Source organism: Ciona robusta, chromosome 5, assembly GCF_009617815.1.
Source record: "Ciona robusta chromosome 5, ASM961781v2".
NCBI lineage: Eukaryota > Metazoa > Chordata > Ascidiacea > Phlebobranchia > Cionidae > Ciona > Ciona robusta.
In genome coordinates this window covers 853,121-877,264 of record NC_143239.1, presented here as the reverse complement: position 1 = coordinate 877,264, position 24,144 = coordinate 853,121, and the positions used below count along the sequence as shown (strand labels likewise).

Here is a 24,144-nt window from a genome sequence, read left to right as displayed (position 1 = left end):
CTGTGGCAAATGTATAACAATCATTAGGTCATTTAAATATTTTTTTTTATAATATTTGATAAACAGAATAAAAACATTTTATTTATATTATTTGTTGCTGATATAAAAAGCATCTTTCTTGTGCAACTAAAGCTAAAACTATGTAAAATGCATGTCAACCTGAAGCTGTTTGTAGTATGTATATGGTGCACCACCTACTTGGGTTTCTGCTCTTAAGTTTCTAAAACTAAACATGGTAATATTTAATCATTCTCATATTATACCCAGTGCTACACTTGCTACACATGATTTATTGTTTATTTGTACTTTTTATTCTTTTTTTACAGTTGTGATCCAGGGTTTTCAGGAATGACGTGTTTACCAAATAATCCACTTCCTGACTTTGTTGAAACCTCGTTTGGCAACACTGGAAGTTTGGAAGGTTGGAAACAGGTTGGAGCTCGTGTTGTTGGCTTGTACAGCAATGTATCAGATGTTTGTGGGCCAATGGTATCAGCTGGGTTCTTACATTTATCTGGGGTAAGAGAAAAAATTTTACATAGCATAACTTTTTATAGGCCACATATGCACTTATAAAGATTACAGATTTGTTTAGAAAGAAAAGTAATGTATTAAAATTAAATAAAACTAATTAATTCAGTAATTAAACTATCTATATAGTCTTGTAAGTTAATTGAAACTCAATTCATATCAAAAATCAATTCATATCATAATATTCCAATTTAGCTGAAATTTTTAGAAAAGCTGTTAACTTTTTTTAAAAGTTAATACTGTGATGGTATAATATTCTTTGCATTTGAGAAAAAATAAATTTGTTTTGATTTGTTGTTAAAAATAAATTAATATTACATTTTAAAACTGTCTATGTATATTGTGTTTTTTTTGTAAAGAAGTAAAATTAATTTTGTTTTTATGGAATTTTTTTAATTTAAACAGAGAATTTAATTGATCATTGCAATAAAAAACTGTTTAGGGTAAAAATTTCATTCGGTTTTGTTCAGGGTAACAATTTCATTCGGTACAGATTTCATATTACACTACACAAACCAAAACAGTTTTTTCATTTTTTTCTTTCTTATGTTACTAGCCAACCTTAAGGAAACTTGAGTCACCAGATTTAAATGTTCAATCTGGTGGGCAGATCCAGTTTTATCTTCAAATAGGAGGTGGCAATTGTAATTATACATTATCTCGAACGAATGGTAACTATGATATATTATGCTTGATTTACTGATATACCTTTTTTCCATTAAATTAATGCAAAATATATTTTTTTTAACTAACACAATTAACATGTTATGCATTTATGCTGAATGACTAAAAAATAAAACACTAAACGACCGGGTAAAATAAAAAAAAATAAAATAATTTTAAGGTTTTATTAAGATTAACAATATATAAATACTTATTAATTTATTAAACAATACATCAAGTGTTCTAATATATAAGATACATCTTTGCTTGTAGGCCTATGTACCATTTTTACTATATTTTAACAAAGAAGCTGTAACAGATATATTTCATACCAGGTGTAATTCTTCAATATTCAACTAATGGTGGAGCAACCTGGAAGTTTATTCAGGAATTTTATTACAGTAGTTACCCTACACCAACTTATATCAATATTCCTATACCTACAACAGCAAGAACTCACCATACAAGGTTTAGGTGGTGGCAACCTGAAAATAAGGTGATCAGTAATAATATGTATCATATGTTTGTGAGTATTAATAGACATATTTGTTGGGTATGAAAGCGAGCCTATGTTTTACAGCGAGATTAGTTTTATAAACACAACATGTATGTTGGTATGAAGTGACTAAATACACTTGACAATAGGCATGGTTGTATGACAATTGCCCCAACCCAGTGGTGTATTATGATTTGTCTAAATTGTTATTTAAAAAATAACAAAAAAATACTTACTTACAAAGTAACATTTGTGAATCTTGTGTTAACTTGTAGGTGGGCACGAGGTGTATGAAGCAGAACAGCTTGTTATAACCGTGTTATAACGTCTGTCAGTACCGCACTACCTCGCGGTATAAAAGTAACACTTATTCATTAAAAATTGTATGTAAACGTCTACCCTCCCCAATGTATATCTATCTTGCATATACTTGTTTTATTTGACAAAGTTTTTGACCATACATTCATTTGTTGATTGTAGGGCAAAGGTGAAGACACGTGGTCGCTTGATAATATTTTTATTGGTGAAAGAATGCTGAATGATGATGCTAGATTGGATGAGTCAGCAGATTTTCAACAACCTCATGATAACCTTCAACTGCATGAAGTTCAACTAAAGGTTTGGATTAAATCAGATTTTCATTTTGTTATATGTGCTTTATTATTAGTAAAAAATATTTTTAAGAATAAAATTGTTTTTTTTGTTAAGTTTGTATAATATTTTCAAACTTTTACTAACAGTTTAGTTATAAGTGACTTTAATAGAGTTCATTTGTTTGGTTTAATTTTGTATTGTCATTTACTCTAGTTTTCTTGTTTCGATTGTTTTTGTTTTTTAAACACAGTGGTGTAACTGCTACGTACTGATCAATATTTTATGTAATAATTGGCAGGAAAATATTTTCACAACTTTTTCAAACATTGGAAATTGGGTTGATTTTTGTTCTCCTCGTAACGGGTCATTTGTTTTCAATAAATTGAAAGGAGATCGATTTGCAATGACCAAGGATATCTTCTTGAAAGCTGGTGATGTCATTCAATTTCAGGTTAGCAGAAAATAATTACAGATTTCATAAACATAAGGTGTATACAATTATAATTTGGATGAAGATTTATATTGTTCATTAATGAGCACAAAAATGTTTCTTTCTAACTAGAGACAATGATTTTAAAAAACTTTTTCAGCAATTTTTTTTAATTTTTTTATTGCATTTCAACACAAAAGTTGCATTCTTTCTTTTGCCCTAATAAAGTCAACCTAATTAAAATTAAGTTACAAAATGAATTTGCTGGATGATATGCTTTTGATTCATAGATGATATGTTTTTGATTTATGTGTAGTAACAATACTTTGCATAATAGATCAACATTGGTTGCTCCAAGAATTTTTCATTTGAGAATCCAGTTCGACTTGAGTATAGTCATGATGGTGGACACACGTGGGACTATGTTCGTCACTCATGTTATCCTAATGGAAGATCGCTAACGGAAGAAGATTTATCTTCTCATAGTCCAGAAGATTCTACATCTCATCTATGCACGGGAGCTTCACGTGAGCTGCGTGAATCAAGTCAATATCACGCTGGTGATTATGATGAGTGGAAAACTGTTGTGATACCTGTGCTTCCCATGATTGCTGAAGCGTAAGTTGTGTTTTGAAAAATTTTGAATGTTTTTATATCTATTGTTGATAAATACGCAGAAAACAGGAACTACCAATTAAAAAGCATGCACGATGTGCGTAATTTGCCTAACAAATTTTTTGAATCTTATTTCAACAGAAATTTTGGCAAATTATACTCACAAACAAAGCTATCTACTAAAACCTTTTGTCCTGTCTGGTCAATTGTCACTAAATCTTTTCATTAAAGCAACTTATACATTTCTACTACATAATTGTGAATAAACCAAAAAATGTGTAACTGTTTAACAGCAATAATCATGAACACATTATCTTTAAAAATATTTCTAATTATTGCTATACATTTCGAACTTTAATTTAGTTCGCAGGTTTAATCTTTCAGTACATCTCTATCAATTCCATATTAGTTGTTTTGCTTGTCTATTTATTCTTTAAGAAATCTTTCTTTTTCATTTATTTTTTCTATGTTTTTCTTTCCATTCAGACCATCTCGATTCCGCTGGACTCAACGCATTGAAAATGAACCACTGGACTGGGCAATCCATAATGTTTACATCGGACCAAATTGTGTGAAGCATTGCAGTGGACATGGTGTTTGTACTTATAATAGTTCCAACCAACCACAATGTATCTGTGATTCTGGATATGAAAGTAAGTTATGTAGATGATGATGTTATTTTAACGTTTAATAAAAAATGTTTTAAGGATTGACATTGTTTAAAATATTTTTGTACAAAATTATTATTAAATATCACAAGAAAAGATGGCACGTTCTTTTATAGTAATTTTCAAACTGCTAGTACCACACTATAAATTATTCTATTTAACACAATGATTTGCCGATAGCAAATAACTCTCTAATATAACCAGGCATGATTGAAATAAATCTTTTAAAGCAATTTCCTGTTTGGTACTGTTTTTTTATTGTTAGATTCAAGTTAACTTCAGAGTAAAAACAGATTTATCCTCAAACAGAACAAAAAAATCTAACTAGCTGTATTTCTTGAAAACGCTGGCAGTATCTAAAATTTATACCAGGTGACAGTTTTGGATCTTGTTCACCTTTAAGAAACAGTCTGGATGGATTTTCTGATAATTTTAATGAACTTTCCACTGATTACTTTCATTACATGCGTGGTGGGAAGCTTGGGAATGGCTGTGGAAACATAAAAAGCGGGAAGTCGATTTACCTTGGTGGAGAAGGAACAAGATTGTTACAAACCAATCCAATAAACACAACTAATATCAGGTAGAGGTAACAATTTATATAATCATGCAAACAACTTTTCCACCAACCATAGTTTTAAAATCGTTCGAAGTATTGGCACATAGAATAGGACCATTTTTTTCTTAGATTATACAGGTTCATGATACAAAACAACCATGTTATAACAACTGTTGTTACCCTCATGCATGGGTAAAAAGGTTACAGTCATTTATTAAATTCAAGCCATTTTCGATTTTTTTTCAGACTTGTCCAATTTTATCTAAAACTTGGAAATTCGTTAAATGATGAAGAATGTTTGGCTCCAACTATTCGTGATGAAGGAATTCTTTTCCAATATTCGAATGATAATGGGATTACATGGAAGTTAATTAAGGTGAATATAATGAAACCGAAGCTCATATTTTTAGATCGCTTAATATTAAGAGCTCTTGTGACATCACACATCATTGCTCCCATGTAGTCACTAATAAGTTAAATGTCATCTAAATTATCAGCCATAAAAAAACAGCAATCAACAACTAAGTTGCTAAACTCATTCACAAAATGGGGCACCTATGTTATAATGACCAGCATTACCACGCAAACATAAAAAATCTTGACCATTCAATTCATTTTACTAAATAACATATATTTTAAGGCAACCCAACAATTTTAAAGTTGCCGTCATTACTAGATAGAATGAGGAATTCTGTCAGGGATTTAATTTGATTTTATATCAGCCCTTTTCAGATCAATGTTATGCCTGTAAAAATCCATATGTGTTAAAAATTACTTCAGATGTTGATACCAATCTATCTGCCTAAAAGGAGTTGTTTAAAAAGGTTTATTTATTGAATATAACTATTAACTTGACATTGAAAAAAGGCTTAGTCATTGAATATAACTATTAACTTGACATTGATTATACAAGGAGCTTTACTTTGATGCATACCAAGAAAGTCCAACATTGATCAAGCTGCAGATTCCTCTCAGAGCAAAAACAGAATCAACAATATTTCGATGGTGGCAACCATTACCAACAAATGGTGAATGTGGTTTTAATATTAGAACTATATGTTTCTGTTTTGAAGATTTGTCCTATTTTTATTAGCCTTAAATTTGTTGAATATTTCGGCTATATATTGAATATTTCGGTTGAATATTTCGGTTGAATATTTCGGTTGAATATTTCGGCTAAACCAGTGCTTCTTAAACTGTAAATATGCAATGGGCTATCAAAATAGGAATTTACTAGAAATATTATTATTATTATTATATTTATTATTAGAACAATATGAAAGGATCTGGTTGCACGAAAATGTAACAATATGCAAGTCTAACCAGTATGTGTAGTGTTAAAACACCGGATCCTTACTATATTTCACTAAACAAGAATTTTATGAGCACCAGATCAGGGTTAAATTTGCAAACTTTTTTTACAAGTAAACAAATACGTAATTGCTTTAAAAAAGCATGTTGTGAAAATCAGTGAAACTTCCAACGGCAATACGTATTTATGTTATGAATAATAAACATTATTTTGTGTGGGACTTCTGGTATAGATCTCTAGTCTTTTATACCACATCAGCATAAGAATGTAAATTCAAGAATGTTATTCATTTGGTTTACAAAGAACTAAGGCATTTTATAACCACTGCAATAGCCTAAGAAATATAGTATATTTAAATATAATTTAACTTATTACCTCCTATTATTACTTTTTACATAGGGTTTAGAAGAGCACAGTGGGCATTAGACAATGTTGTATTTGGGAGACCAGACTTACTGCAAAATGCATTTTTTGAAAATTTTGATTTTGCAACTGGTAGTATTGTTGCTTATGATTCGTATTGGTACAGTTTAAATGGAGGAAGATTGGTTTCTTCAAGTGGTGATGGAAACTATCTTTTATTTGATGCATTACAAGGTGATTAATGTCTATTTATTATCTGTCTAGCGCTGTGAGATACTGGTTAGTGCACCTTCTTAAAGTATAATTGGACAAGACACTTAACAGTAATCATTTAAAACACACCAGGGTTCCAATATTTGAAAGAGTATTGTTTAAAATTTATTTATATTGTAGATTGTCAACTGTCCGTACAAATATCTGGCCTCCGCTTTATATCTATTAATGTTGTCTGTTAACCTGACTTTTCAGATGAACCATGTTACATTGAGACTTGGGATTTTTATCCTTTGCTGGGTTCTTTTATTCAATTTGATCTTCGCATTAATTGTGAAGAGGAAAGTTTATTTAATGTTGTTCTTCAATATTCTGTTGATGCAGGATACACATGGCAGCCTATTGTTCCTCAATGTCTACCTGGTAAATATTTATTGTCACACATAACGTTATTTAAATTATATTTCTACAATTATAATAATTAAAATCACAGTATTTAATAAAAACAAAGATATGAAAATCAAAATCAAAATGACATTTGTTAAAACACGATCTCAGAATGATCTAAACCAGTGGTTTCTAACCTAAACCTATAAGTGGTGTAGATACACACCACAAGTTTGGATGTTGTCTGCATAAGCTTAGCAGTCACATTAAGTATTAACAATATAATACTTATAATTTGTAAAATGTAAACAAATTAGCCAACAGTACTTAACCTTGCAAAAAAGGTTGCCAAAACAAAAAAAAAATCGAGAACCATTTAAAAGTATAAACCCATAGTAAAATTTAAACAAAAATTTAATTTTGTTTTAAGGTATTGAACATAAGATAACTTACAATTTTAGAAAAAAATAATTTAGAATTTAAAAGTTTTATTAAACTAACTAAAGGATCAAACATTGGTTGTGAATATGGCCTTGGATCTTATTTTTATTCAAGTTTGAATCAACAGTTGACAAGACAAACAATTCCACTCCCAGAGGCTTTAAGGTACTTTTATTCATTTGAGTGCCTAGTTTTACTTTAAAGTTTTTTGAACTGAAAAACTGAGTAATATAATGCTGTACATAAAACTAAAATATCTGTACAAAGTTTAAAAATGACTAACTACTTTACCATTAAGATTATTATTTTCCAATTTAATTTGTCCCTTTGATCATGTTAACAAAACTGTATAAGTTAAAACAAGAAAAAAAAATGCATTTCAAAAATACAGTATTTAAATTATTTGGGAAATGGCGTAAAACCAGTGGCAGATACAGAATTCAAAAAATCTATTTTGTTGTTTTTCTTTTAGACTCACAGAAGTAAGATTCAGGTGGGCTGAAGCTTCTGTTGATCCAACATGTCAGTGGAAACTTGATAATGTTTATTTGGGGAATGGTTGTCCATGGATGTGCAGTGGACATGGATATTGTGAACCAACTGCTTCGAATGTAGATGTTTGTAGGTAAGACATTACTTTATTTACAGCAGTATCAATTAGGAATATTCGTATTTATTCCTCTTTTTTTAGTGAATAACATGCATATATATCCGATCCCTCAGTTAAATGTCCTTGGAATGTTTAATCTAGCTAATACGAAACTAAAACATTATATATGTTTACTATCTGTGTAACATAGTACTTTATCAATACAAGGATACTTTAGTAAAGGTACTTGCCCACATATACGAATAAATCTGATTGTTTGGTTTAGGTGCGATCATGGTTATGACTTGTTACCCCACTGCCAACCAAGCACAAAACTTCCCTCTTATTTAAAAGATGATTTTAATCTACCATGGTCAGCTGAAGGTAATTGCTGTGTATTGTGTAGTCTAATTTAAATGCAATAAATATATTTTTAAAAGACAGCAGAATTCCTCCCTTCCCCCAACAACGTAGGTCAGAGGTTAAAGTGCAAACCTTGTAACTGGAGGTCACAAGCTTGAATTGTGATACTGCTGCTGTTGTGGGTGTATGTCGATTTAAAAATAAAACTACTGTAATTGCATTACATTAACAATCACCGATGGTTGAAAAAACAATCACCCACAAAGTGATGACCTAAGCCTAAGGTGCATGCAGTCCTGATGTAAAAAAATTCTTATATAAAAAAAAAGTTACCATGTCACTTAAGGATATATAAGTAATGTTGTAACTCAATTTTATCCAACCTTTAGGTAAATATTCCATGGTGATTGGAAATAAAGAAATGAACATTGATGACATCACATCTGTGGGAATTATCAGCCAAGGTGAAAATATTCAGTTTTCAAAACCTGGTATTCGTTTGCTACAAACTGTTCCAATGAACACAACAGAAGCAACGTTTTTGCAGTTCTACCTCACATATCAAGGTGATGGTGAGTCTATTTCAATGATTATGTAACTCATTATTTTATAGTTTTGTAATTATTAATAGTTGTTGAAAGTTTCAAGGTCACTCAGTTCAAAAGGATGTTGACACCAGTAGCACATAATTGTAATGAATCCAAAAACCCCACAAAGCTTAGGTTATATACTCATAAAATAAAACATGGAAAACATATATACAAAAAACAATGGGGACAAAGTTAAGGAGTTTAAAGGGGACACAAACATACAACTTAAAGGGGACAACATATATACAGCTTTTTAAAGGGGACAACAAAATGGTTTTAGAAGTAATGAGAGATTAACAGTTGTAGTACAGAAACATACATTTTTTACTACCAATATTCAAAAAGTATGTTTGAACACTTTAATTATAACAAGTGCAAATCACTGTTAGCAAATATTCTATAATGTAAATCCACTTAAGATTTCAAGTCAAAGCAGAATAAAGTTTACACTCAAACTATGCAACTTATACAATATGCAACCTGTTCAAGTTATTGACTCTTTCTTATTAAACCATAACACCCTGTTAATTTTATGCCTTACACAACTTACTTGTAGAAGTAAATACAGTAAAAGCACTTAATTACTAATAGCCTACCATTAATACACAAATGGCAGGGTCCACATGTTAATGCTTTCAATATCTGTATTGTTGCATAGGTTTAAGTATTAAATTTTTGCTTTCTATCAGGCTACCTGCATTATCTTTTTATACCATCTGTAAGACATTTTTTATCAGAGTAACAATTTTAACAAAGGTTTTATCAGTTATTACAACACCTATATGTAGTTTTTTAATGCAATAAACAAAACGTACACAAGCATATATAAACACAATACAACTCATAATGCTAAAACAAAATTCTTTAAATTATTATTACTATTAGCAGCAATTCAGCCAATAAATGATGTGATTGTACAAGCAAGTATAAACAATGGGATAACATGGACAACAATTCATCAAGTTGATGCTTTATTATTGCCTGATCGGAAATTTGTAAACGTTATGCTTCCTGTTCAATTTCAACATGAGGATACCATGTTCAAATTATGGAGTGGTGATATTACAATAGGTGGTTAATTTATTTATGACGTTTTATTAATAAGACTAACTGTTACCATATTTGTCATTATTTGTTGTCTTATTAAGTTTTATATACAGACCATTTGTTTACTACTAGTTATTTTTTCACTAATTTAGAGGATGTGATGCTGATTTCCATACCTTTTTGTTTTGTGGCAGAATTTATTGTATTCGTGTTATTTAAAAGTAGGCTTACTTTTGTTTGTTGAAAGAATATTCTTATGTTCTTTGGTTGTATTTGTTTATTTTGTTTACTTAACACACATTAATATTAAAACAAATCTTTTTCTAAAGTATATTGTACCAACTGTGGTCTGTATTTACATAAAAAAAAACATTTAAACACCAAAAAAAAAGGTTCTCAATGCGAGTTAAAATCAGTATCTTGTAAAGATTAAAATTTATGTAATCTTTTTTAGATGAGAATGAAAGTAGTTGGGCAATTGATAATTTAATAATTGGAGGTCAAATGGAAAGTTGCAACAACTATCTTCTCACCGATGACTTCAATATTTTAAATAACTCAAATTGGGCGTTTAACTCTGGTGGGAAGCTGGGATCCTATTGTACAAATATATTGTAAGTTTCTTGAACAGTGTGGTATTGGTTGCAAAGTATATACTTGTTTTAATTGTTTTGCAAATATAACTAACAGTATTAAATAAGTTTCTAGTTTTACCAATTATTTAAATTTTAAGCTTTATGGTAATTGGTAATTGCAACAAATATTTTACAAAATCAAACAATTCTAACCCCATTTACTTCAGTGAACCTTAAATATTGAATATCTACCGGCGCCGTGGTATAGTGGTTAGCGCGCCTGCCTGTAACCAATAGGTGATGGGTTCAAGGCTCGACGCTGCTACCATTGTTGGCGTATGTGTCCTTGGGCAAGACACTTAACGGCAATTGCTCCAACCCAGTGGTCACTAATGGGTTGTCTAAATTATTAGCCATACATAAAAAATAAAAAAAAATCCAAAAAAAATAATCACCTACAAAGTAACATACATGGTAACTCGTAAGCTGGCACGAGGTGTTAAACCCGTGTTATAACGACTGTCGTTTTCCAGCCACGCGAGGATAAAGTAAGTTACATTCATTCATTCATTCATTCTTACAAAACACCTAACTATTCATACCAAAATATATGTTTATACTTAGATCTCCAGATATTTCATCGTCTTCTTTGTTGTTCAATCAAACATTGGGTGAAACTTCAGTGACAACAAGAGATCTTTGTTTTACCTCGTCTGATTATCTTGTCATGTTTAAAGTAAATAAACATAATACTTATGTAGGTTTTGCTGAGGACATAGATGGTGCTACATCACAACAATTATATTTACATAAATTCAACCTCACAATGGTTGAACAGCTGTGAGTGTGTGTGTCTGTGGTAAAGAGACTTAATGCTAACTGCACTGGCCCATTTTTCATTTTGGGTTGTCCAAATTTTCTGTTATATACAAAACAAAGCAATGACCCACAAAGTGAAATATGTGGTCCATATACATACTATGCAAAAAGTAAACATGTGACAACCCATGATGACCATTGTCAATATTTAGATCGCGGTGGGATGTGACACTGAAGGGTCCTCTGAGCAGTTTGTTCGTTTTGAGTATTCAACAGATAATGGTCAAACGTGGGATCTTGTTCAACCATATTGTGATGGACGTGACATCAATGCTCATTATTCATTCAGTGATCATCCTTCATCTGTTTACTACACAGGATATCTCAATCATTATCGAAATATTATTATTTCTCTTAAGCATTTGCCAAACATATGCAGGTAAGGGTGGTGGGAAAACTATTGTTGATAGAAATGTCACATTCCACTGCTTGTACTTGGACTTCATTGAATGCATTGTCTACTATCATCAGATTTTTTAGTTTAATGTGTATTAGTAAAATACTAACATAGCATAATAGCTGGTATTGTTCTATATCCAAATTAAGGGATATTGTGACATTCGTTTACTGCTAAGATGGTTAGCTTTACATAAGGTATATGCAGGTTTATATTGTGCAATAAAAAATATATATTTGTTTGATTTTAAATCCTAAACATACATTTATTCAATATACGTTTGTATGTTTAGTCCGTGTTTCAACCCATTTAATTACACACTGTAGCCTCGATGCAGTGAGGTTCCGCTGGTTCCAAGGATTCCATAGCAGTCACCAGGAGGCGCTAGAAGCAACGCCCTGGTCGCTTGACGATGTTTACGTCGGACCTGGTGTTGGGGAAGCTTGTGGAAAGGAAACTTTTTGTAAAACAAACCAAAACCTTCACAGTTGTCATGATGGGAGTTTCTATGCATTTGCTTGCTGCAATGATAGTTATCCAACGTTTTTTTATGAGGATTTTGAATGGTCAGGTAGGTTTTAGAATGCAATTTTATTGTAGAATGAATAAATGTAATCTATTTAATAAATGAATGTAAGAGTTGGCAGTTACTATAATGGTAGCAGCGACTAGCCTTAAATCCATACCTTCTAGGTTACAGACAGGCGCGCTAACCACTTTGCCACAGCGCCGGTGCAGTGCTTGGTGGTTCAACTCATAGTTTTTATTTAGATAGAATTTATATTTTCAAATTACCTGCTTACAAGTTATCAAGAATTGAAGAAATTACTGGTAATGGTTTAACCAAGCATGAATATATTCACAAATATAACAACATTAGGCTTTAAACCTGGATTTGGCTAACTCTTTAGCGCTTTAACCAATGTGCCTCCAGTTCAGTCTTAGTCAGTCATTAGTTATATGCAGAACATCATATTCACAATCACCAGTAAACAAATCCTTAGATTCCTCATCAATTCCAAACAATTTGTGGTCAGCTGTATCTGGTGGTTCCCCTGCTCCTAACCCTGCGTCATGTGATTGGAGCGTTTTTGTTGGTAAAAGTTTTCTGATGAATCGAAGTGGTGACCGACAACTTATAACTGGTTACTTGGATACCAGGAAGTCTTCGTAAGTGGTTATGATCCACCACTGTAGTTATTAAACATTTAAGGCTTCGGCACTTATTTTTTTCATCTCTTTGTAGCAATTTTTAAGAAGCAGCCACACTTTTTCAAAAATAAATTTATATATTTTTTCAATACCTGTTCATTTTTTGTTTTCCTATTTTTTGTAATTTTTCGAATTACTTCTTCTTTATTTCTTTCCAGGCCCAGAAATATAATATATTTGCATAATGATAACTTTAATTATTTATTTTTATTTCTTATCAGGTTTATACAATTTTACCTGCGATTAAACTTACAACCAAGCTTTGCTGTAGAAGGTAACAAACCAAACACAAATTTTAAGAACTTAAAACTAAATACTTTAGTATTTACAGAACGAATTTCCTCACAATTTGTTCTCCTACAATATTCAATTGATGGCGGTTTAAGTTGGAAAAGTTTTGAAACTTTTTCATTTCAGTCAACATTTGCAGCAGAGGTAAAAGAACTGTGTTGAGCATTAGTGGTTTTTTACTTGAGTTAAATTTTGTGATTTTAATGAGAAATATCGATTCCATTTTTAGGCATTTTAATTGGTAGCTGTTTATAATTTTTTAAATGAGGCAACTCAAATTCTCTGTTTTGTTGCGATGCAATGATGTTAAAATTACAGGTAATAACACTTGCACTTGTAGGTGGTGTCTGGACCATGATGTAAAAAATACACTTACTTTTATACATAAATAATTCAAAATAAGCTTGAAATATATCTTGTCGAAATTAAAAGACAATTTTTAAACCAGTAGTCACCTATAGATAGACATTAATATTGAAAAGGGAACACTTTAATTTTAAAATGTTACCAGTTCTTAAAAAACATTAAAAGCGTTAGGGGTTGCGTTTTGGCTTTTTACCACTGGTCAGATTGTGTTTTATATGCACAGATAAAGTAACTGATTTATCTGAATATAATGTTTTATGAATAGACACAATATGTAGCCCTGATGATTCCAGAGGATGCCCAATCTAATGCAACCATGTTTAAATGGTGGCAACCAAGTGTTGATGGGAATCATATTTATGATTGGTCTATTGATCATATCATCATTGGTGAAACACTAAAGGAATTGGATGAAGATTTTAATCAGTAAGTTCAGTGTGTGCGTGTTGAGATTGGTTTCAACGCACAACTGGAAAGTATGAATGATGCAATAATGTATTAAGAAGATAGTAACATAACATTTTTCACTACTTTAGTCATTTAGTGTTTTAAATAAATATAAGTTTTGTTATTGTTACAAAAGAAAACAAGTTTATGATATGATAACATCCCAACAAAGAATAAATATGGCATTTTGAGCTGCTTTATATTGTTGCACATGTTGTGTAAGTCAAAACATATAGCTCTGAGGCCTAACCTATGTTTTATATTTAACATGCTACACAGCTTGGAACACCCATTTTTTATATGCACACCTGTCAACTTGTAAGCACAGATAAGTTATGAAGCCATTGTATATGGTGTATTATAAGGCCCTATTCTATTGCTTTGAGTTGTGTCATTATCATGCTGTTACTCTACCACTTACCAGACCAAATCCTCTCTATTGGTTGGAGATGGCATCTTCTGCAATTCAATTGGCCGATTGTTGCAATGAAAATTGTGTTTCTATTGGGGGAGATAGATACAGTAGAATAAATTGTGGCAAAAGCTGGATTGTTACTAATGGTGTGAAAGTTAACTCGGGTTCATTTATTCAGTTTTATTTGTCATCTGATTGCGGTAAACAGAATGCTGTTTGTCATGGTAAGTTGTTTGGATTTTAACTATTTGTATGCTTGAGTGTTTGTGTTGTTATATATCAGATATTTTAAACTGATGATGAGCATTCCTATTTGGAGAGTAAAGTATATTAAGGGTGTAAAAAATCATAAATTTTCCAATGAAATATAACTAAATCTAAGGTATTGTCAAGGAAATTCATTAAAAAGTGAAGAAATTTCTGTATAATATGTTAACTCAGTATAGTATGCATGTTGTTCGAGTTTAGTGATTTTAAATTTTAGTTAATGTTAGTGTATGTCTGTGACATACAATAATACTAATAGTAGTTTAATATTAAAATATTGACTGTTATTCGTTTCTTTAATTATAGTAGTAAAAACAAAGAAAATAGAAAATATTGGAATAAGCGGAATATAGCAACAAAACGGCAGTTGTAAAACATGGTTAAAACATCTTTACATTTACTGTTTCAAAAGGGCCTGGTCGCTTCTAGCAGACAAACAACGAGCTATTTATATTTAATTAGTTCCAAATTAGACTTTGAATAGGAAGAAAGTGCATAGAGACTTAACAGGGTTCTAAGACAGAATAAATTAACCTAAAGTATAATAATGCATGAGTGTTTATTAAAAGGTAAATATATTTAAACGCTTAATTCTTTAGTTGGAATATGTTTTATCCAGACCTGGTTTTTGAATATTCAAAAGATCTCGGCCACACGTGGCAACCTGTGGTCTCATCATGTAATTCCATCAACACACGATGCGTCTTTACTTATCCTGATTCACTTTTCTTGTCGGATGAATTTTCCAACAAAAACAACAATTCTCAACGTGTCATTATTCCTTTAAGAGGTTTTATAATATGATGTTTTGTTTAATTTTTTTATATTTATTTCCTTAGAAAAAGAAATAAATAAGTTTATCATATTTTTTTAGATTAAATAGACTTTAAAACTTCATTACATGCATTATACTCCAAACTATAAGCTGTTTTATACATATTAAAGCTTATTTATCAAAAACTGATGTTGAAACTGAATACATTGTTTTTTCAGAACATACTTGGTCACAATCAACAAGATTTCGTTGGATTCAACTCATAGATTCATCTTCTGTTAACAAATGGTCGATTGATGATGTTTATATTGGTAGTTCCTGCCCTGGAGCATGTAGTGGTCATGGAAGATGCCACCAACACAAATGCATGTAAGTTCGATTGGTGTGAAAAAAACAAGTAGTTTTAATACTAAGTTGTAAAGCTCTGTTGCATCGTTTAGATGTTCCGAAGGTTTTTTAAACAACTCTCAGTCTGAAGATAGTTAGTATAAAGCTCAGAAAACTGTTTCAAAGGTCCCAACAAAAACTTTTCAGAACCAGTATTGTATGACATTGTAGCTTAATGGTAATGAAGCTTTGCCTGACGAATGTGGTTTTTAATAAATGCCACCTTAGTGTGCTGCAACAACAGATTAATCTTTGAAAAAAATATTATCAGATTGAACATTTAGATTACATGTGATTTCTTGATATAGTTGTGATGATGAGTGGAAAGGCGATCGATGTGAAATTCTCACCACTTCCCTTCCAACTGAGGTGAAAGATATATTTGAAACATCTCATTGGGATGAGGATGACTCCATGTATGCTACAGTAGTGGGAGGGGTGATAGATGATGTGTGCGGCGATCTGGGATTCGAAACTGCTCTCCATTTTACAGGGGTAGCGTAAATGTTTTAAAACTATGCTCGTAATTTTTTATAAATAAGATTTGCTTCCTAAACATATTTTTATACTGGTATACCAGGAGTTCTTAAAATTGTGGGACTGTGTGGGATTTTAAATGAAATCATGTAACATCACAAGCTTCCTTTTAAGTTTTGACACATGCTTTTCTAAGTAAAAACGTGGGATGCAGGATTTCTTCAAAGAATTGGGTCTAAATAGGTTTAACCTTCCACTGCATAAAATGTTAAATGCGATATTTATGTTGTTTATTCTGCTTTATCTAATTAAGCAATGTTGATGATCAGGGTTGCTCCAGGAAGCTTACCACGGTTCCATTAGACACCACAGATGCCGACTTTGTTCAGTTCAACTTCCGCTTTTCATGCAATACGAATCCTGGGAATCCCGTGAATCGTGATACTGGTGTCATGATTGACTATTCACGAAATGGAGGAATCACCTGGAACGCGTTGTTTGAACTTTATAATGATGGAAACAATGAAGAATCAAGGTTTGGGATAACTGTTTTTTACCAATGTAATCTGCGCATAAATCTCAGGTTATGGCATGAACATAAGACCTCACTCATAAATATAGGATAAATTTCACTTTTAACTCTATGTATTTGTTTCTCCCATATGTTAATGTCTGTAGGTTTGTGATATGTGTTTTATAAACTTTGCATGTTCTATATGTATATTGTGCATATAAAATAAGATTCAATTTATTATAAATACTTAAGTGGGTATAAGGTGTATAATGAACATGGCACTTGCATACAACAACACATATGTTATACCTCACTGGTGATCATGAAGTGTATTAATTACATAAATGTGAATTCTTGATGTTTAAAAGAGCCATATCACATTTTAATACAAGTCATGATTCATAGCTACACAAAGTTATATAAGAAGACATCGATGTTATACTTACGATTTCTACATTTATAAACCACAGGTTTGTGAACATAATGTTACCGAGAGAATCTCGTGGAGTTGGAGTTCAAATTCGATGGTGGCAACCTTCGTTCACTGCATCCGGCGCTGATGATTGGGCCATCGATAATTTATTCATCGGTGGAAAACGTGAAGAGTAAGTGTAACTTTAGATTTGAAAGATAGATTTTTCTTGAACAATGCACTTGTTACATAGATGTGAGGCTTATTTCACTAAGCTTGGTTATACAAGCTACCATTTTTTGCCTTTAGAAAAGGCAAACTTAGAATTTTAGTAGCTGGCTACAAAATATAGATTATTTAGATATTGCCGAAATTGCTTGCCAAAAATGTAACCTTGTTTATGGCCATTTGTTTCTTTGACATAACATTTTTGTATTATTTTATCGTTGTATGCAGTAAACAACAACCGTTATAATATGGTTATTTCATTTTACACACCCCATGCCTGCTTATAAGTTGACAAGGAAATTGTAGATTGCTTTTGTCCGGCGTAGTGGTTAGCGCGCCTGCCTGTAACCATTAGGTAATGGGTTGAAGGCTCGTCGCTGCTACCATTGTGGGCGTATGTGTCCTTGAGCAAGACGCTTAACGACAATTGCTCCAACCCAGTGGTCACTAATGGGTTGTCCAAATTATCAGCCATACATAAAAAAAATGTAAAAAATCCAAAAAAAATAATTACCCACAAAGTAACATACATGGTAACTCGTAAGCTGGCACGAGATGTTAAACCCGTGTGATAACGACTGTCGTTTTCCGGCCACGCGAGGATAAAGTAAGTTACATTCACAATACATTCGCTTGGTTTGTGAGGTGACCAATGTATCCACTGTGCCACAGTACCGATAATCGTAATCAAATTGCATTAATCTAAGTCAATAACAGGTTATCCAAACTGGGTTTTATAAAAAATATTTACCCACACATTTACATATATTATGAATAAATTATTTGTTTCAGGAAAATGTTAAGCGATGCATTCACGATTCATAATTACAATGTCAGACCTGCAGGGCTCTACCGTAAGCAACCACATTCATGCTCTTTATAGCAAAAAATGTTTTAAAATCACCTTTTACGTAAGGTTTTTATTAAATTTTTAATTTAATGTTTGTAGTTGACAGAGATGACAAGGATATGTGGCAGTTTTATGACAACACATATCCATCTAACTTCTGTGGTAGAATGAATGTTATAAGAGCCGGTGACAATACTGGGTTGCCGGTGTCTGTTGGGACAAAAGATTTTGTGGCAGAAACTGGATACATTCTGCAGTATACAGTGCGTTGAGTATTTGTAATGTCTTTGTTTCATTCAGTACCAAGTATGTAGTTTATAGGAAATATGGTTTAAGATTGTAGTATGTGTGTTTGTGGATAAGTCTACTAAATTTGCCACACAGATTAATACAGATGTTATACTCTGGCATTACCATGAGATACATTTGTAAGCTCATATACCTTGTTGCTAACAGATTAAAAAATCTTAATATCAAATTCTAAAAGCTGTTTTGACAAAAACATTGGAACATATTGTGTTAAAATGTCAGTTTGCATGATAAAGTACTGCTTGTGAACCTCATATTTAAACTTTTTACTTTCTACCATTTAAAAAAGTATCCCTACACTACAAACAAATAATACTATTAAATAATAGTTACAACTTCAGTTGTCTCTCTGAATACGGTAGCAAAGATTTAGAGATACTTTAGACGAAAAGACATTTCATAATATTTCATACAGATTGTAGTCATGTGTGGAACTACCAAACAATCCCACCAACCTGTTCATGTTCAATATTCAACTGACTTTGGTGATAGTTGGCAGTACGTGACACCACAATGTCTTCCATCTGACATCGATTGCTTTGGAAAGGAAATGACTCAGCCAACTGTACATTTTGCGAGTCAAAACTGGAGACGGAAAACAATTTGGTTGAGCAGTAAATTATTGGCAAGGTTTGGTTTATATGTTTAAAACCTTCTTACTTTCTCTATTTAATCGCCTATCATCAAAATGAAATTGTTGGTAGAAGTAATGCAATTTAGTAAAATAATCTACACATAATCTTTTTTTGAATTTGTCTTTGATAACTATTTTATTACTCTTTGTTTTATTTTTACCAGGGTTACTTATAGCTTTGTTTTTATTTTCTCACTCTAAAAAAATATACATTTTTCCAAAATAATGTTTGTGTAGAATAAAACTCATTTGCAGACACAAGGTGTGGAAAATAACTTGAGTTAACTTTGTATTTTTTCAGGCCCATTCGTTTTCGATTGCATCAGTATGCATCAGACACACTTTGGGCTCTTGATAGATTGTACATTGGTTTAGCTTGCCCTGAAGCTTGTTCTGGCCATGGTGACTGTGTTAAAGAACTGAATGGAGAACCTTATTGTATCTGTGATGATGGCTACACTGGAACCAACTGCTACCTACAAGAACAGCTGCCAGTATGTACTAAAATAATAACAAAAAAGATTTTATATTTCATTGTGGGAGACAATAGGTAAAGGCAACATTGAGCATTGTGTGTAGAGTTATCAGCACAGTGTCATGACTTTTCATTCTAAAAAAGTTTTCTATAATTTTGTAAAATATTTTTTTTTTTGAGAAAAGATTTCAACCTAGCATTTTGTTGAGTTTCTAAATGTTTTCTTTTTTATTTCCAGACATATTTAAAAGATACTTTCGCATCTTCAAATGTAACATCTGATCAATGGCATATATTGGACAATGCTGCAGCATCAGTTAACTGTGGTAGGTTGATGGAGGGTGATGCACTTGTTTTTGATGGACCTGGACACAAACAAGCAGAAACTATAGATCTAGACCTTAGAGATGCAAGGTTTGGAGCTGAACTATAAAAATTGTTGAAATAAAATTATAGTGTATTTTTGCTGATCTTTGTCATAAAATGCAGTAAAATAGATATAGTTTTTGTTGTATACATATCTAGGTTTGTACAATACCATGCTGCAATTGGAGGAACAAATCAATCTTCACTATGTTTACCCGTCCATCAACGAAGTGATGGTTTGTTGCTACAATATTCAACCAACGCAGGTTCACTTTTGACTTATAAATATTGAATAAGAAACTAACTTTATTGGGCATCAGAATTAAGCAAGCTGGAAGGCAATTCACTACTGCATGTTTTAAAACAAAAGCTGTTCTAAGTAGTCACGCTCTGAGACTTTTGTGTAAAATAGTTTATAATAAAAAGAAATTTTTGTTTTAAACAGGTTATTACTGTATATGCAGTTTGAAATTTCGATTATTTACAGCTTGTCTGCCTTTGTTGCTGTTAAAGGCATCTGAAGAAACTTTTCAAATAAAAAGTTTTAGATATTATTCCTGTAAATGACACTCTGTGTTAAACTAAACTGTAAAATTTGATTTTATTTCAGGCAGTATTATGCCTAATGCCTTTTGATTACAATGTCAAAACTATGGTGTTAGTTTTAAACCCTTTTTTAAATAAAACACCATAAAATTAGGTATTTCATGGCATATGCTAAACGAATTGGACTATCTATCCTACAATACTTCAACCTATGACTACATCACCTTACCACTGAATGCTCGTACAAATTCAACCCGATTGTTGTGGTGGCAACCTTACATTATTGATCACAAAACAGGTTCATACACTTTTACTTTATGCAGTTGGCAACATAATATCTATTTGTAATAACTTATGCGTCTGTGTTACTTATTTGCTTTTCCAATTTAAAGATTTTGTGTAAATGCATTTCAACTCTTTGGACAATTTTTCTTATACACTGATGTTTTAACGAAATATTTAATTTTCCCTAATCATAATAATTGTCCCACAAAATAAACTTCCAGAAGATATATGATACTATTTTTATTATGCTTATTTTCATTAGGTAATATAATAATTTTTGTTGCTTTGTAAGGTATATGTTAGTAAGTAGTTTATGTGGGTAAAGTCCTTTTGCTGCTAATTTTAGTCTCTCTGTGTTTTAATTAATATACTCATTGTTATCATACTCAAAGAATTGTTATTTTACTTCAGGATTAGTGATGATGGGAACAGATAGAGCAGGTTGGGCGATTGAGAATGTTTATATTGGTGGGAATGAAGTCAATTCTCCAAAGTTGGAATATAACTTTGAATCAAACGTACTACCTGTTCATAATAAAGGTATGATTATTGTATTGATAAAGTTTATTAGCAATATTCAAAAGCACACTAGTGTATTTTGGGCTTATGTTGGTCATGTTCATTATCCACATCAAAACTTTGGTTCAAAGAAGTTTTTAAATATATCTTATCAAAATATTGTAGGGTTTTTATATTTTGCCGGATTAAAAAAAAATTAATAAAAACTGTATCTAAACATGTTAACACAAAATATTGTTTAAAATTGAAACTATTTTAAAAATTAGGTTTACTTTCTGATGAGAGTTTTAACTTTTATCCACACGGAACACGAGGTGACTTGTTATGTGGTTCAAACCCGGATTCAATGACTTGGAACTTAAATAATGAAATATCAGCCGAACATAGTCTTACTACACGTCAGTTGATTGTGGCACCTGGTTACATGATCCAGTTCAAGGTAGGGGATAACATAAGGATTTATGTCGTGTAATTTAAAGCAGTAATTTAAAATGGCCAACTGTTATTTAATTATGTTAAATCCGGCGCCGTGGCATAGTTGTTAGCACGCATGCCTGTAACCCAGAGGCAATGGGATTAAGGCTCGACGCTGCTACCATTGTGGGCGTATGTGTCCTTGGGCAAGATACTTAACGGCAATTGCTCCAACCCAGCGGTCACTAATGGGTTGTCCGAATTATCAGCCATACACAATAAAAAGTATGAAATAATCCTCCCAAAAAAAATCACCCACAAAGTAGCATACGTGGTAACTCATAAGCTGGCACGGGGTGTTACATCCGTGTGATAACGACTGTCGTTTTCTGGCCACATATTTCTTTGGTATTACCTTGTATTCAATTTTGGCTTGGTGCGTGTTTGACATGAGTTCTGTTATATTGAGAATAGTCAAACAACATGAGAGTTAGATCAGGCCAAATCTATGAAACATATCACAGTTAAAACCTAAAATTATATCTAGTCTTTGCAATTACACCAGTGTTTATTCTTTCAAAGACTCATTTAGTATAAAAACATTCTGTATTTCCGACATTTCATCCGCCATACAGCAAGACTTCATCATTCCCTGAAATTTACTATGTTTTTTCTACCAGATAAGCCGTTGAAAGATTATTTATGCCCGGTAGCAGAAGTAGTAACAGAATACACCAGTATTTTCAAGCACTAAATTTGTATTTTACTTGTATAACATTTCTTAATTTGTTAGATTAATGTTGGATGTGGTTCAGCAGTCAATGAATGCTCCAAAGAATTTCATGTTCGACTTGAATACAAGACCAACCCCATGTAACTAAACTGGTTCATTTTCTGTCATGATTATAATTACAAATATCTGTGTTAAAAACTACTTTTTTTAATATCAAAATTTGATATTTTTTATGTAAAAACCAGAGATATAGAATCTTAGACACTCTGCTGTTCTGCATTGGATTCATAGTCTTTCTTTTATTCTTGAAAAAATGATATGTTATGGTAATCGTTATAGCTTTGGAAGTAATCACTTAAAAAGTTGCCTAATTAATAACATGTAAGATGTTTTGAAGTCACTACATTTGTTTCACTATAAATTATTCCAGGTCAACGGCATGGCAACTGGTGCGAGAAGAATGTTTCCCAACAACTGTGTCACAACCAGACTGTACTTTATTCAGTTATAATGAAGCCAGCATTTATGAACCAATGCCCGGCAATGTGTGGAAGAGAGTAACCATACCTATTGACTTCATAGAAGCAGAGTAAAAATATTTACTTTCTTTAGAACATAATCCTACTTTATTGACCTTACTTATACAGTTCCCAGGTGTACGAATTATAAACCTTACAATTATAAAGCGTCAATTCCTAAACCCCATTAATAACTAACAGCAACAAGACACTAACTCATATACCCTTCAATCAACAATTCTTTTATTTTATCAGCTTTTAACTGTTGACTGTAATTTTTCATATTATATAATCATTACCCCATTTATTGAATGTAACTTTTCCTCGTGTGGCCGGAAAACGACAGTCGTTATCACACGGGTTTAACACCTCGAGCCAGCTTACGAGTTACCATGTATGTTACTTTGTGGGTGATTATTTTTTTTCTTGGATTTTTTCATTTTTTATGTATGACTGATAAATTAAACAACCCTTTAGTGACCACTGGGTTGGAGCAATTGCCGTTAAGTGTCTTGCCCAAGGACACATATGCCCACAATGGTAGCAGCGTCGAGCCTTGAACCCATTACCTCTGGGTTACATGCAAGCGCGCTAACCACTATACCACGGCGCCGGACAAACCATTATTATACTATCACTAGCACTGGTTACTGAAATTACATGAAAAATATTTATTCTAAAAATATTTTAAGTAAGCATATAGGATATACAGCAATAGTTAGTCAACATGGTTCATTAATTTTCATTGTTTTTTTATTAATTGTTAGAACCACCCAGTTCAGATGGTATCAACGCACTGTTTCCATCACACACAAACCCTGGGCATTAGATGATATTTATATTGGCGAGCAGTGCCCCGACATGTGCATGGGGCATGGCAAATGTGTTTCTGGTCCACTATGTGTCTGTGATCTCGGTTATAGAGGTAAGTATTAGTATAACAGCTTATGCAATGGACACAGTATACATATTTTCTTTAAAAGCTTGATAGT

General features: G+C 31.9%; 1 protein-coding gene across 3 annotated transcripts in view; it reads left to right on the top strand.

Moving 5' to 3' along the window:
* LOC149735312 (reelin-like) overlaps positions 1-24,144 on the top strand; it is a 38,228-nt gene that overhangs the window by 12,021 nt on the left and 2,063 nt on the right. The window contains exons 22-64 of one of the 3 annotated variants that reach the window (XM_089878862.1): positions 327-519; positions 1,088-1,202; positions 1,530-1,690; positions 2,171-2,308; positions 2,583-2,735; positions 3,052-3,332; positions 3,816-3,982; positions 4,370-4,580; positions 4,803-4,932; positions 5,470-5,584; positions 6,268-6,465; positions 6,700-6,867; positions 7,338-7,437; positions 7,745-7,897; positions 8,148-8,245; positions 8,614-8,790; positions 9,703-9,885; positions 10,316-10,475; positions 11,061-11,172; positions 11,468-11,694; positions 12,039-12,283; positions 12,717-12,882; positions 13,146-13,198; positions 13,256-13,359; positions 13,847-14,007; positions 14,453-14,667; positions 15,330-15,500; positions 15,704-15,854; positions 16,181-16,367; positions 16,679-16,884; positions 17,334-17,468; positions 18,296-18,357; positions 18,453-18,616; positions 19,078-19,292; positions 19,598-19,790; positions 20,010-20,185; positions 20,297-20,403; positions 20,838-20,981; positions 21,380-21,508; positions 21,754-21,926; positions 22,695-22,774; positions 23,065-23,223; positions 23,920-24,077. In XM_089878862.1, coding sequence (XP_089734988.1) covers positions 327-519; positions 1,088-1,202; positions 1,530-1,690; positions 2,171-2,308; positions 2,583-2,735; positions 3,052-3,332; positions 3,816-3,982; positions 4,370-4,580; positions 4,803-4,932; positions 5,470-5,584; positions 6,268-6,465; positions 6,700-6,867; positions 7,338-7,437; positions 7,745-7,897; positions 8,148-8,245; positions 8,614-8,790; positions 9,703-9,885; positions 10,316-10,475; positions 11,061-11,172; positions 11,468-11,694; positions 12,039-12,283; positions 12,717-12,882; positions 13,146-13,198; positions 13,256-13,359; positions 13,847-14,007; positions 14,453-14,667; positions 15,330-15,500; positions 15,704-15,854; positions 16,181-16,367; positions 16,679-16,884; positions 17,334-17,468; positions 18,296-18,357; positions 18,453-18,616; positions 19,078-19,292; positions 19,598-19,790; positions 20,010-20,185; positions 20,297-20,403; positions 20,838-20,981; positions 21,380-21,508; positions 21,754-21,926; positions 22,695-22,774; positions 23,065-23,223; positions 23,920-24,077 — 6,794 coding nt within the window. Of the gene's footprint in view, positions 1-326; positions 520-1,087; positions 1,203-1,529; positions 1,691-2,170; positions 2,309-2,582; positions 2,736-3,051; positions 3,333-3,815; positions 3,983-4,369; positions 4,581-4,802; positions 4,933-5,469; positions 5,585-6,267; positions 6,466-6,699; positions 6,868-7,337; positions 7,438-7,744; positions 7,898-8,147; positions 8,246-8,613; positions 8,797-9,699; positions 9,886-10,315; positions 10,476-11,060; positions 11,173-11,467; positions 11,695-12,038; positions 12,284-12,716; positions 12,883-13,145; positions 13,199-13,255; positions 13,360-13,846; positions 14,008-14,452; positions 14,668-15,329; positions 15,501-15,703; positions 15,855-16,180; positions 16,368-16,678; positions 16,885-17,333; positions 17,469-18,295; positions 18,358-18,452; positions 18,617-19,077; positions 19,293-19,597; positions 19,791-20,009; positions 20,186-20,296; positions 20,404-20,837; positions 20,982-21,379; positions 21,509-21,753; positions 21,927-22,694; positions 22,775-23,064; positions 23,224-23,919; positions 24,078-24,144 lie in introns of all 3 variants that reach the window. The other 2 variants (XM_089878861.1, XM_089878860.1) reach the window with 2 other exon arrangements.